This window comes from Nicotiana tomentosiformis, chromosome 4 (genome assembly GCF_000390325.3).
Source record: "Nicotiana tomentosiformis chromosome 4, ASM39032v3, whole genome shotgun sequence".
Classification (NCBI taxonomy): domain Eukaryota; kingdom Viridiplantae; phylum Streptophyta; class Magnoliopsida; order Solanales; family Solanaceae; genus Nicotiana; species Nicotiana tomentosiformis.
Window position 1 is genome coordinate 130,526,484 of NC_090815.1, and position 13,884 is coordinate 130,540,367.

Genomic DNA, 13,884 nt, shown 5'->3' on the forward strand with positions numbered 1-13,884 from the left:
CTTCATATGAATTAAATTGCATTCTAAGGATGTATTTGGTATGAAGCAAAATATATTCTCCTGAAAGAATTTTTTGAAAAATAAGTATTTTCTTACTTAGTTTCTTGTATTTGGTTAGGTGACAGAAAGTATCTTTTAGAAAATATATAATTTAAACAAACACTACAAGAAACAAATACAAGAAACAAATGGATAAGGACAAGGAAGGATAGTAAGTCGGGGTAACAATGGCGAAGTTAGGAGCAAGAGATGGGGGTGGAGCGGTGGGGGTTAAGTGTGGGGATAGGGGTGGGGTGAGGTTGAGGGAAGGTGGAGAGTAAGGAATATTGAAAAACATTTTCTCCATACCAAACACGCCCTAAAGCTCGATTTTAGCCTGAATTAATTTTAGAAATTCACAAGGCCTCTCTCCTTAGTTGCATCTCAATTCAATCATGCAAAAAACTGCAATTCTTTTTGTACAATACAGCAACTTATTGGCATCGGAAAGTAAGAACAAACCAGATAACTGCTGAATCCAATCAAAACCTGTATTTTCTACCATTCGAGAAGCCAATCTGTAGTCAAAAGTACAACCATAGTAGTGCTTATTAAGAACAGTATAAGGCTCAATTGTTGAACCTGAACAATTAGATTTCACTAAGATTACAGGCTCTCTATATCATTCAACAGTGATATGGAATGTTCAACTGCTTATGCAATTACTCAAGCTTTTAAACTCTGAATATAAATTACCTAACCAAAAACTTTTCTCAAGATCAAATGTTCAACAACTCCCAACAAACTTTCTTGCAAGCTTAATAGAACGAAAATATCATGAGTGCAGACTTTGAATACCCACCACTTTGAACTTGAAAATGTCTTTAGCATCTTCTTGGGATAGCAAAGGTCTTCATCTCGCACGGGAAGGGATCCTCAAAATATATGCACAATGTCATATGCGAATCTTTTGCATGTCAAGGAATTACAGGAATGCATATACGATACAACACCATGCAAGGGCCGATATGGTAAAGATGCATAGAAACCACACAAGAAATGCAATGAAAATATTGGCACCGCTACGGCCTCTCTCCTTTTTTTTTCAATTTGGTTGGTTAAGAAATAATTTTCTATGAAAAAGAATTTGAGAGCACTATAAATGTTAACAAAATATCCAGTTATGTTTTTGTTTCCCACAAATCTTTTCTCAACTAAACTTGTCCAAAACAATTTGTCCAAGAGGCAAAGGTAAAAGACAGAATATGGTTATTTCCTAGGGCAGAGGAGGGGAAGTAGAGGATAACATGTTCCCAACTATAACCTGATAACATCTGCATGGTCATCTCTACACCCTATCTTGCTACTTAGAGTAAAACTTGAGAATATTGGCAAAAGACATACATGTTGGGGCGGAGATGATAAGTCGAATACCTTCAGATAGTTTTATCAAGAGGGAATAAAATATTTCATAAATCTATTTGTCGAAAGACTACAACAGATTAGGATACGTCCAGAAGAGCACGAATGACTGCAAAGAACAGAAACGTCAAGTCAGTGTCAAATTAAGCATATGAAGTTAAATTTAAATTTCAAATTGTCATGCAAAGATAGCAAATTCCTCTCAGCAATCAGGCAGTGAATTTTTTATGCTGGATACTACCTTAAAACAAAAAGGTACAACATAGGCTACCAAGATAGATTTCAATCCCATCTCCCAAATAATTGACGAAGATCTGTAGGAATACTGATAAACATGATTCTAACCAATAAAATATCACTGAGATACAGATAATACGATCCAATAATTGGTTAACTGCAAGAGAAATTTGAGGAAATAAAAGTTGAAAAGATTTGGGAAGAATTCATAACAGGGAAAATGAATGAGAAAAATTTCCAAAAGGGTAACAAGGGAGAAAAAATGAGGCAGGGTAAAGTAAATTAATCAAGGCTTTTCAAAAAGATTATGATTTTGAAAAGAAAGTGAATTTTACAATATTTTCTCCCGTAGGGTTGGTTGGGCAGGCAGCAGATGAATTGATTCTTAATCAAGTATTAGAACAAACGAAAATACACATAGAAGACATCTTATTAGAAGTATCGAATCAAAGAGGTACCATAAGCCCGCCAAAAAATCCATCAAGCATGACTCTGTTCCAGCTGTCAAAGTAGGAGTGGATTGAAAACTTGGCCTTTGCTGTGAGTGCTACCGAAGTTATTGCCATGACAAGGAAATAAAAGATAAAGCCTGTCAAGCTAGTAAGTCCCAGAATGCCGGCAATGACACCACCAATGATTGCCATGAATGTGCGGCTGAACAACATAATGCTCAATATAAATTGGAAATGTCCAATGACAGGGAAAAAGCATAATAGCTCAGAAAGACAAAAAGAACCCAACTTTACTTGTTCATAAATGATCAACTGCCCATCTCCATTCACATTTTCATTCTTCCTTCTGTTCCAATTGAATAATCAAAGTATTGACATTTCTTGATAGACAATTGCAGCATAAAAAGGTTGGTTTTGTTTTTCTTTTATATGATAAGTTTATGGAGCTTGGGATTGTTTTGTTGTAGAAGCAAAATAAGAAGCATAGTACCAGGACTTCCATTAGCATTGAAAACCAGTATAAACTCTTAAATGATTCAAAAAACTACTTCTCATCGATTATTGCAACTTATAAAGGTAAAATTCATTCATCAATACCATTATAATCTGCCAGTTCTTGGTGTTGGGTATTAGGCTGTTTCTTTGATGATTGAGGTACTTAGAAATTTAGTGAGGTAAAAGAACGGATATTTGAAGGACTATACGCATCTCCTCAAGCCATTATAGTAACACATGGAACTACAACAAGAGTAACAGATATTTCCTTTCTGCTTAGGTGCAAGGAGCTATAGTCTTGTGCACTGGAAAATAAGAACTCAAGGAACCCAACCCAAAAAGCCATAATACAGAAAAATCATTCCAAGTATTGTTCAAAAGATGAAAAGTTAACACTGAGATCTTGAGATTATTTCAAGATCTTGAAACGAAAACGTGGTTTATGGGCTGCTTTCAAGAAACAGCGTATCTCAAGTTTTAGGACTTGGAATCTGATGATACAAAAACGAGATGAACGATGAAGATCTGAACTATAAGAAAGACTATTGATTCGTTCAAAACAAGTAAACATTGAGGCTGTACCGGTTCAATGAAAGTTCTGATTCTAGGATATTAAACAAGCGAATTTAGATCAAGAAACGTGCTCTTGAATGATCAAGAACTAAAAAGTTCCTAAAGTCAACACTTGGAATCAATTAACATGATAATAAAACAGCACACGCAATTGAAAACAAGATAAAGGCTAGCACCACCTTGCTTGGAACCACAAGGATAAAGAAGACAAAATAGAAAAAAATACTCTATTACAAATTAGGGCAAATCTCAAAAACGTGAATTCCTTCTACAAGGCATGAGAACCCTTTATATCGGCCTAGGGTCTCTTCTTTGATGACTACAATTCATATTCTAATAAGGAAATGAAATAGCTAAAGACAAGGAATCCCTATTCTACAAGGAAAAGAAACTAAACTTGCCAAGAAAAGGAAACAAGAAATCCTTTCTTGTAGAGAAATAATAATTCCTATTTTAAGAAGGAAAGAATTTTGGCTTTTTGAAATCAATCTTGAGCTTCTTGGACTTCTTGCGCTACTTAAAAATAAGTTCATATGTTTGAACTTGAGCTCTAAAACATGATCTTGGCCAAGATAAAGTCGTCAACCTGGACCTCTAGAATATAGCTATGATACCAAATTGATGCGATTCTTCGAGTTAACAAAGAACCAATCGACCAGGATCAAAATCTTGAAACGAAAACGTGATTTATGGGCTGATTTCAAGAAACAGTGTATCTCAAGTTTTAGGACTCGGAATCTGATGATTCAAAATCGAGGTGAACGATGACGATCTGAACTACAAGAAAGACTGTTTATTCGTTCAAAACAAGTAAATATTGAGTTTGTACCGGTTCAGTGAAAGTTCTGATTCTAAGATATTAAACGAACGAATTTAGATCAAGAAACATGTTCTTAAATGATCAAGAACTAAAAAGTTCCTAAAGTCACCACTTGAAATCAATTAATGTGATAAAGAAACACCACACGTAATTGAAAACAAGATAAAGACCAGTGTTATTAAAGGCGAAAAGTGCAAAAAAGCTCTAAGGTCTATTAGGGCTTTAAGCACAAAGCGCAAATAAAGCGTGGGCTTTAATGAAGAAAGGCGCAAATGGAGAAAAACTACAAATATGTAAGTGTAGTCCAAGACTAATATCAATAAGCATGAATACCAAATATAAGGACAAAGAAATTGAAGAAAATTTACGATAAAGTAAAAATATCAATTGCTTAATGTCGCATTTTCAGAATTACGCTCATTGGCAAGAAACGTATGCCTTAGAGCCTTGATGACAACAATAAAGCGCACGCTAAGCGAGGCGAAGCGCTCAACATGTTTTGAGCCTCGCTTAACACTGATAAAGACTATCACATCCATGCTTGGAACAAAAACAAGGATAAAAAAGATAAAATAGAGAAGAACATTCTATTGCAAATTAGGACAAATCTCAAAAACGTGAATTCCTTCTACAAGGCATGAGAACCCTTTATATAGGCCTAGGATCTCTTCTTTGATGACTACAATTCATATTCTAATAAGGAAATCAAATAGCTAAAGACAAGGAAGGAAAAGAAACTAAAATCCTACAAAAGGAAAAACGCTTATTCTAAAAGAAAAACAATAAAGAAAGTCTAAATCTACCAATAAAAGGAAACAAGAAATCCTTTCTTGTAAAGAAACAATAAATCCTATTTTAAAAAGGAAAGAATTTTGGCTTTTTGAAATCAATCTTGAGCTTCTTGGACTTCTTGCTCTTCTTAAAAATAAGTCCATATATTTGAACTTGAGCTCTAAAACATGATCTTGGTCAAAATTAATAAAATTTAACATAGATTCTTCTTGTTCATCAATAAGCCCCAAAGCTTTGGTTTAGTGGTAAGAGCACAAAGCGTGATGTGTGGATTAGGCAGACGTCACGGGTTCAAACCCTGCTGCAGAGGTAAAGGGGGAGGTCTATTATCCACCGAGTTTCGAATCGCACGCCACTGGACCTCAGGGATTTCTCAATTATAAGAAAAAGAATAGAAATAATGCCTCAGTGAAGGATTTAATTCCAACACAAATGCATATAACTTCAACCAATAGTCCAGTTGTGCTAACATCAATCTCACATGATTGAGGACGTAACTCACCCCAACATAGTATGTATTAACGTACGTCCAGCTTAGCTAATTACAACTATTTGAAATCTTCAAGAAACAGTAAAACCATAAAAGACTATAAAACACAGCACTGAACCTAAAGATAGTGTCAACCAACCTGTATAAAATAACTTTCATGTTGTTTTGCATATTCTCAACATTGAAAGTTGGCAAATCATCCATACCACTGCTGGATTTTTCTGAAGACCCATTTGAGTTATCATGCCCCGGCATCACGGCCTTCTGCAATTCTACAAAAAATGCCAAAAACGATAAGACTGTGAAACTTGGATGCAGAACAAGAATAGAACTTTCTGGTTTCTCGAACCAGTGATAGCGAAAAGTGCAAAAAAGCAATAAGGACCATGGGGTTTGAAGTGAAAAGCGAGAAGAAAAGCCACACGTCTTTTAAGTGAAGCACACAATTTACGGGAAATTAAAAAAAAAATTGAACATCTGTAAACTAGTACACCAAAATTAAATTGCAATTAAATTATAAATTCCAGCTTGCAATATATAATAATGCCGATATTAATCCAACTCCTCAAAGATAAGATTCAAATAAATGACTGATTCTCGTTAGAATCACTTAGTGCACTATTGTTTGAAGCACAAACTTCTCTAAAATGCATGGCTTCACCGAGGAACCACTAAACCCTCGCCTCATCACCTTAAGTGACGGAGCAATGGCTTTTGTTAACATTGTTGGTTACCCACTATCTCAGTTACGAGGAGGACCAAATCAATCAACAGAAGTTAAGAATTTACCAAAAAATTCCTAGAAACGCTTAAAGAAGACGACTTTCTTCCATGGATTTCACATCCAGTTCAATTCAAACTATCTCAGTTAATATGGTTCTATGAACACAACTTAAGTATTCACCAAAAAGATTTCCATAAATGCATAAAGATTCAGAGTTTCTCCCGAGGATTGATTCAACCAGCAGAATTCACCAGGGAAAAAAATCCTATGGGATGCATAACGGTTTAGACTCTCTTCAGTGCATCTCACACCCAGTTCAATTCAAACTATCTGAGTCAGAATGACAGATTTATTCAATCAGCACAACCTAAGAATTTACCAAAACTTTATCCTACAAAAGATTCAGACTTCTTCAGTGCATCTCACGCCCAGTTCAAATCAAATTATCTCAGATTTGAATGATTGATTCATTCATTCATTCAACAATACTTTAAGAATTTGCCAAAAAGATTCAAACTTTTATTAATGGATCTCGCACAAAGTTAAATTCAAAATTTCCCAACTCAGATTTGTATACACAATTGGCTAATTTCTGTAGAAAAGTTAAATTCAAAATTTCCCAACTCAATTGACTAATTTCGGTAGAATGAATTACACAGTTGAACTTCAAGATCTCAGAAGTTGAGAAGTCATTATCAAGCAAAAAGGGAAAAGAGAAGGAGATAAGCAATCGTACAAAGATATGAAAGCTTAACTGAGGTACCTTGAAAGCTGAGTAGAGATGGGGATTAAAGTCTTTCTTCTCGCACAATTCACCTTTTTGGTCTGGGTTTATACTATGACGGTAGGTCAAGGAGACGCTAGGGGTGTAGACCTGATTCTTGCTAAAATATTTAACGAAACTAAACAACTATATTAAATTAAAAGTAATGAATAACGGGTTATAGGGTTCAGACTTCAGATTTCTCTATTCTCCTGAGACAAAAAATTTATTCAGAGATCCACATAAAATTAAAATCATATCTTAGAATCAAGGTCAAGAAGACAGATCGATCTTAGATATACCGTGTCCCTTTATCTTTAATTGATTTTGTAAAACGGTTAAATAGAAGTGGAAAAAATAGGAAAACATAGTAGATCTGACACATGAGGGGGTTAAGAAGTTTTGTTACCTCGTTAAAGCAAGAGAAAATTGTAACTACAGCGAAGCTGAAGCTGAAGCGGAAGCGGAGATACAGAGGCTAAGCTAAAATATCTTTTCTTGACGCTATCGTCAGTGTCATAAGCAGCAGGAGCAGGGGCGTGTTTCGTTTTTACCAAAATAACCTTCTAGCGTTTTTAGCAGGCGTTTGGACATAAGAATCGTAAAATTCGAAAAAATGTTTGAAATTTTTTTTTTAAGTAAAAATGGTATTTGAAATTTAGAGTTGTGTTTGGACATAAATTTCAGTTTGGGTTGTTTTTGAAGTTTTGTGAATGATTTGAGTGAAAATTTTGAGAAACAGCTTTTTGCAGTTTTTTAAATTTTCGAAAATTTTCAAAATGTATCTTCAAGTGAAAATTGAAAATTTTATGAACAAACGCTAATTTCGTAAAAAAAAGCAAAAATTTTTTGGAAAGATCTTCCATCAAACTTTATGTCCAGGCGGCCCTTAGTATGTCACTTGTCCTAACTTATTTAGTTGTAACCTGTAAGTTTAAAGTTAAGATTCTCCATTAGATTTGATATAATATTGTTTACTAGTTGTTTGCAATAACTAGTTTGGCAATAGAAGATATTGAACTTGAGTAATATATCATATTAATGATAACATAACACTTATTTTTTTTAGAAAATTCCTAGGAAAATCGCAGCTGCTATGCTCCGGGTGTGCACTGGATAACCTACTCACTGTGCAATACCTCGCAAATTACACATGATGTAAACCGCACTAGACAAGCCCGATACTAACTAATTTTTTTTTGCCCCTCCATTTTATGTAACTTTTTCTCTTTTTTGTAATTTATTGATAATTAATTATTTGTACTATCTTATTTGTGAAGTTTGAACAAGAAAAACTTATTTGTATGATTAATTTTAGTTGACTTAAAATTAATATATTATTGTGTTTGGTGGTTGTGAGATACAATTATCAAAATAGATAACTTGGCCTAACCTCATGGGCTATAAAGTTCAAAAGCTCCTGACCTAATCATTCAATTGAATGGACTTTCAAAATGTCAGCACAAAAATCCTAAGTTCTAAAAGAGTTAGAAAAATATCTAGCCTAACTCTATCTAGCCTAACTCTAATCAACAAATTAGTTATGTTGAGCCTAATCATTTATTGGTACGTCGGTTTTCTGATAAACGTTGATTGTTTGGAACCACACAAACCTTCTTAGTTATTTTATGATAACTCCCAAATTTTTATATAACAATCTAGGCATTATTGGCCTCAACTTATATATTCGAACTTTTGGACTATCGACCTTTTACAATCTTATATAAAATTATGGAATATATGGCCTAATTTCATAATCTTATAATCAAGTCATTTAAGGTTTTCAACATTTATATTGAATTTATCAAAAGGCATTTCAAATTGTATACAAGCTATCTTTCATAAAACCATAATTTGAAATTATGTAAAATTGAATACATATCATATATTTAACAAGATAATTTATAAATATAAATAGTTTGCAAATCATGGTGTGATGCGCAACTGTTCGCCCCCACAAATATAGGTTCACATTTTAATTAACATTAGAAAGCATTTAAAGCGTGTATTTTGAAAAAATAATCCTAATTTTGTTGAGCGTCAAATAACTCAACACCTCCCAACAACGTCAATCTACCCCAATCATAATTTAACCATGCAATTTATGGTTCAATTTATCCAATTCAACACTTGGGTATTGGCCTTAAGCCACCCAAATGCCAATACTCACCCAAAGCATTGTCACTTTATTCATGGGCTATCTATACCATGTATGATCTTACAAGATATCTAAAGACATCTAACCACTATTCTTTTTCGCTAATAATACCCAACAACCTCCATTAATACCCTCAAGCTATGATTCATCCATAATTTTACTAGAGTCGTAAGTAGGTATTCATGGATCGGTTTGACTCGATTTTTATCAAAATCAAAAATCGAACTAACTCTATCTAGTTGACATTAAGTACTAAATACTTAGAAAAAGAAAACAGAAAACACACATTTCATTTTTTAAAGGAAGAAGAACACGCACAGACCAGCAAAATGATTGTTATCCAGGTCAGTGATGTCGCTTAGAATAGTGGCCAGGTCTTTACTATGGTCCTTAAGAATCAACACACCACCACGATTAAGCACAAGGAATTTTTTCCTGGGGGCAAGTTTTAGTTTCCTTGAGGAACGTCCATCTCAATTTGTGTCATTTTCATCTTCAGATTCTAGAGCACTTGTATCATTATTAGAAAGTACGTTCTTCAACTTCATGTTGTAAAAATGTGCTTGGCAATATTCTTGAATTTTTTAAGAATTGGAAATAACAAACTTAGTCATAAATCTATAACCAAACAAAAATTACTCCTAATAAACAAATGAATGTAACTATAATAATTAAGCCTTAATCTCAAGATATCGACTTATATTATTGTTCTGTTGTAAGCGAACACTTCTTTTAGTATATACTTACAGAGAAAAGGTATGATTTTTCTTGAGATCTTTTTTCTTCCCTACACTGAGTTGAATATGCTAAAAGAATCTAAAATAGTCAAACATGTAAATAACTCTGAAGAAAAAAAATTAGTAACATTTTCTTTGTAGGTTCTTTTCACCGTCCAAATAAAAAATTATTGTAATGTAAAATGAGTATATCGATGTACTAATCTCTACACTAAATGTCAAGCCAAGAAAATTATATCTTGTTATCCCAAAATAGAGTAAAAAGTTCTTTTTATTTTTATTTTAATGAATTAATAGCGTCTAACATAGTTCAAGCTTGCGAATAAGAGGAAAAAAAAGGAAAAAAAATCTTAGAGAGCCAAGCCTTCCGGGTGAATGATATGAATTACTTTTTTCGTTGCGTTTTCTTGCCTTCATATTAAAGAAAGGCAACTTTATAGGATGAGTATATCAACAAAAGCAATTCGATAATCATTACTCCATATTATAAGGCAGGGAACATATGCAAATCAGGTAGATACCTTTCATCATCAATAGTAAAAAACAATTTTAAGACCTTAATTTTCTAAGAGAAAGACCAGAAATACAAGTACCGATGGCTTCAGAGAACAAAGGAGGAAAAATGACAACACTTTCTATAAACTTGCCCTCCATTCAAATCTTTGTTATTTAGTTCTAACAGGTTGTTAATTCCATTGTACTGTATTCCTCTGATTTCCCCCCTGGATATCGACGTAATGCACATTACTCTATTTTTTTATCATCGCATGCAAATAAAGGAAAATATGAGAGACTGCAATGGAATTATATATTATAAACAACTAAAGTTAGTCATAAAATCAAAGAATATTAAATGATTGACGTTACCTAGTCATTTGAGCAATTAACTTGGACGAGCGATCAAATGTGAGGGAGGTAAAGATAGTTGCCACCTCTTTAATTAACATGGAATATTACAAGGCGTGGAAAGAGAAAAGAACTAAAATATTAAATGCTCTTGAACAAATCTGTTCTTTCAAAACAAAACGATTTGGAGAAGTTGTAACCGAAAGAATGTGTTTGATTACTTGTTTAGAAACGGTGCAAAACGGAAAGAGTAATACTTAACAAAAGAATAAGGGTAAATACGTAGAAAATGAGTGACCGCTTTCATTCCCAGCTTTATATATATATATTAGTGAATTTGTCCGTACTTCGCGCGGTAGAAAAAAATATTATTGCATTTACAAATAATTTTTCATAATACCCAATTATTAAATATGTTAAAATTAAAGTTTATATATTTTTGGATTGGAATTCCTAATCCATATTGTAAAACTTAGTTGTAAATATAACTCTAACTTTCTACTTTTGTGTAATCAATATATAGGTACACTAATATGTTTTATTTTTCTTAAAATAAGGTAAAGTAAGAACGTAATTTGAAGAAAATGTTTGCTTTAAACTACATATTTTGGAAATTTTTTGTCTTTAGTTTTTCTTTCCTTTTCCCTTTATTTTACCTTTTTTGTTTTTTTCTTTCCGCACTTTCGTTTCTTCTGCTCTAACTTTCTGGTCACTTTTCCTAACTATCTAAATATTTAACTCTAAAAACAATACCTCAAAATCGTTAAATTATATAAGTAAAATTACATAATTCTCAAAAATTATCTGCTCATTTATAAAAAATACATAATATTCCGGATTGTTAGAAACTTGAATATCATGTTTAACAACATTTATAAAAATTTAATAATGATAACAATACTCCAAAGTTATTTAAACTAAGAAAAGAAAAAAAAATTCTATATCATTAATTATATCAAACAACTTGTAACGACCCAACCAGTCGTTTTACCTTCTAGAAACCTGTTCCCCTAAATAAGACTTTTTGTATGTGCTTTTATTGCTTTATGACTTGCGGGGATGGTTTGTTCGGGATTTAGAAGAGTTCGGGTTGAAATCGGAACAATTAGTTCCTTAGTTTGGTTTTAAAAGGCTAAGTTTGACTTTGGTCAACGTTTTGAGTAAACGACCTCGAAATCGGGATTTGACGGTTCCAATAGGTTCGTATGATGATTTTGGACTTGGGCGTATGTTCGGATCGGGTTTTGGACAATCTGGGAGCGTTTCGGCGCTAAACAGTGAAAGTTGACTATTTGAAGGTTTTAAGGTTATTTAAATTTGGTTTGGAATAGATTTTGGAGTAATCGAGGTCCATTCGGAATTCCGGGCATGAGAATAGTTATGTATGGTGATTTAAGATTCGCACGCAAAATTTGGTATCATTCCGAGTAGTTTAAGTACGTTTCGGCGCGTTCGGAGTAAGTTTGAAGAATTTGAAATTTTTAAGTTGAATCAATTTGGTTTGAGGTATGATTCTTAGTTTTGATCTTGTTTTACGCATTTCGAGGGTTCGAGAGAGTCCGTTTTATGATTTCAAACTTGTCGGTATGTTCGGCCAAGGCCCCGGGGGCCTCGGCTGTTAACCGGACGAGGCTGAGATCAAGTTTGGACTTGGAAGCAACAGCTGAAGCTTCCAGCTTTTGGTGCATTCGCACCTGCGCTTGGACAGCCGCAGATGCGAGCTTCTAGTCGCATGAGTGGGCTCGCAGGTGCGACCAGTTGAGCGCAGGTGCGAAAATGGGCAGCCTGGCCTTGGTCCGCACCTGCGTGATTTTGTCCGCAGAAGTGGAACCGCATGTGCGCCTGTTTCCTCGCAGGTGCGAAGATCTGATGGGCAGAATGCTTAAAAGCTGGGCTCATTCATTTTGAGCCAATTTTCTCCATTTTGGGGCGATTTTGAAGCTTCTTGAAAGGGGTGTTCACCTAGCAACTTGGAGGTAAGTTAATTCTACCTATTGTGAGTTAAATACATAGTTTATGGGTAGATTATAACATGTAGATTGTGTAAATCAAGGGTTTAGATGTAAAACCTAGGTTTTGATTTAAAAAAAAATGAGATTTTAACTACGAAAATGGTTATGGAATGAGATAAAAGTTATATATTTGAGTTCTTGAGATTATGGGTAACGATTTCCTCCGAAAATTTTCGGAATCCAGGAACGTGGGCCCTGGGTAAATTTTAGAAATTTTATCAATTTGGGTTGGTAATTAATCTAATAATCTAATTTCGAATTGTTGAGCATGTATTAATTAAATTATATAACATTTGGCTAGTTTCGAATTTTTCGGCACCAAATTTAGGCTTTAACGCGAAGTTGTGATCGAAAAGTGAACTTTGAGACGAGGTAAGTCTCTTGTCTAACCTTGTAAGAGGGAATTTACCCCATAGGTATTTAAAATAAATAATTATCTCTAATTGTGGGGGCTACGTACGTACGAGGTGACGAGAGTTTGTGCATAGCTACTATTACGTTATTGTCCGAGTAGTTTTTAGGAACCAATTTATGAGTTATATGGAATTATTGCATCATACTTATTAATTTAAAAATGTCTGAAGTATATTAATAATTGTTGGAAAAATTGTGGGAATTCGCTTATGAAATTAGTATTATTGTTGTATAAAAACCTTTATAATATTCAAGTCGAATGCTTATAAAATATTCTTCTCTTCTTGTGGAGCGGGCCAAACACCTCGGCAGTAGATAGATGCATCTATGTTTCGTACCGCTCGACCCTCGGCAGTGTACACATTATTCTGGATCGGACCGTACGACCTTCGCATAAATCGTATTTAATAATAAAAATTACTCAGTGCTTTGATATTTATATTATTGCATCTTGTGAAGGTAAATGATTATTTGGAAATTATCAAATTGTGAAATAATTAATTGTTTCTGCCTGCTAAGGAGATATTATTTTTGATCGCATAAATTATGTTTATTTAAGTATTTCTATCTTAATATTATTGACTCATAGTGAGTGTAAAAGTCGACCTATCGTCACTACTTTTTCGAGATTAGACTTGATACTTACTGGGTACACGTTGTTTACGTACTCATGCTACATTTGCTGCACTTTTTATGCAAGATCCGAGACAGGTACTTCAGGTGGTCTTACCAGTGTGCACATACGCTATCCCGAGGCCTAGTGGTGAGCTGCTTTTCCTGATCCGTTCCGCAGCACCTAGTGTCTCCCTTTGTATTCTGTCTTTTTTATGTTCAGACAGTATTTTGGATTTTGTATAATCTACTAGATGCTCATACTCTTGTGACACCAGGTCTTGGCACACACGCTAGTAGAATTATGGTTTTTGAATTATTACTTCGATTTTATTTACTTAAACCTTTTATTTTTCTT

General features: G+C 33.8%; 1 protein-coding gene across 3 annotated transcripts in view; it reads right to left on the reverse strand.

The window, feature by feature from the left end:
* Positions 1-512: 512 nt before the first annotated feature.
* LOC104108714 (uncharacterized) overlaps positions 513-13,884 on the reverse strand; it is a 43,039-nt gene continuing 29,667 nt past the window's right edge. The window contains exons 1-5 of one of the 3 annotated variants that reach the window (XM_009617817.4): positions 7,157-7,315; positions 5,400-5,532; positions 2,097-2,292; positions 1,491-1,510; positions 513-946 (exon numbers count right to left, since the gene is read on the reverse strand). In XM_009617817.4, the coding sequence (XP_009616112.1) occupies positions 916-946; positions 1,491-1,510; positions 2,097-2,292; positions 5,400-5,515 (363 nt within the window). In that variant the 5' untranslated portion in view covers positions 5,516-5,532; positions 7,157-7,315 and the 3' untranslated portion in view covers positions 513-915. Of the gene's footprint in view, positions 947-1,490; positions 1,511-2,096; positions 2,293-5,399; positions 5,533-6,747; positions 6,901-7,156; positions 7,316-13,884 lie in introns of those variants that run through there. The other 2 variants (XM_009617818.4, XM_033659305.2) reach the window with 2 other exon arrangements.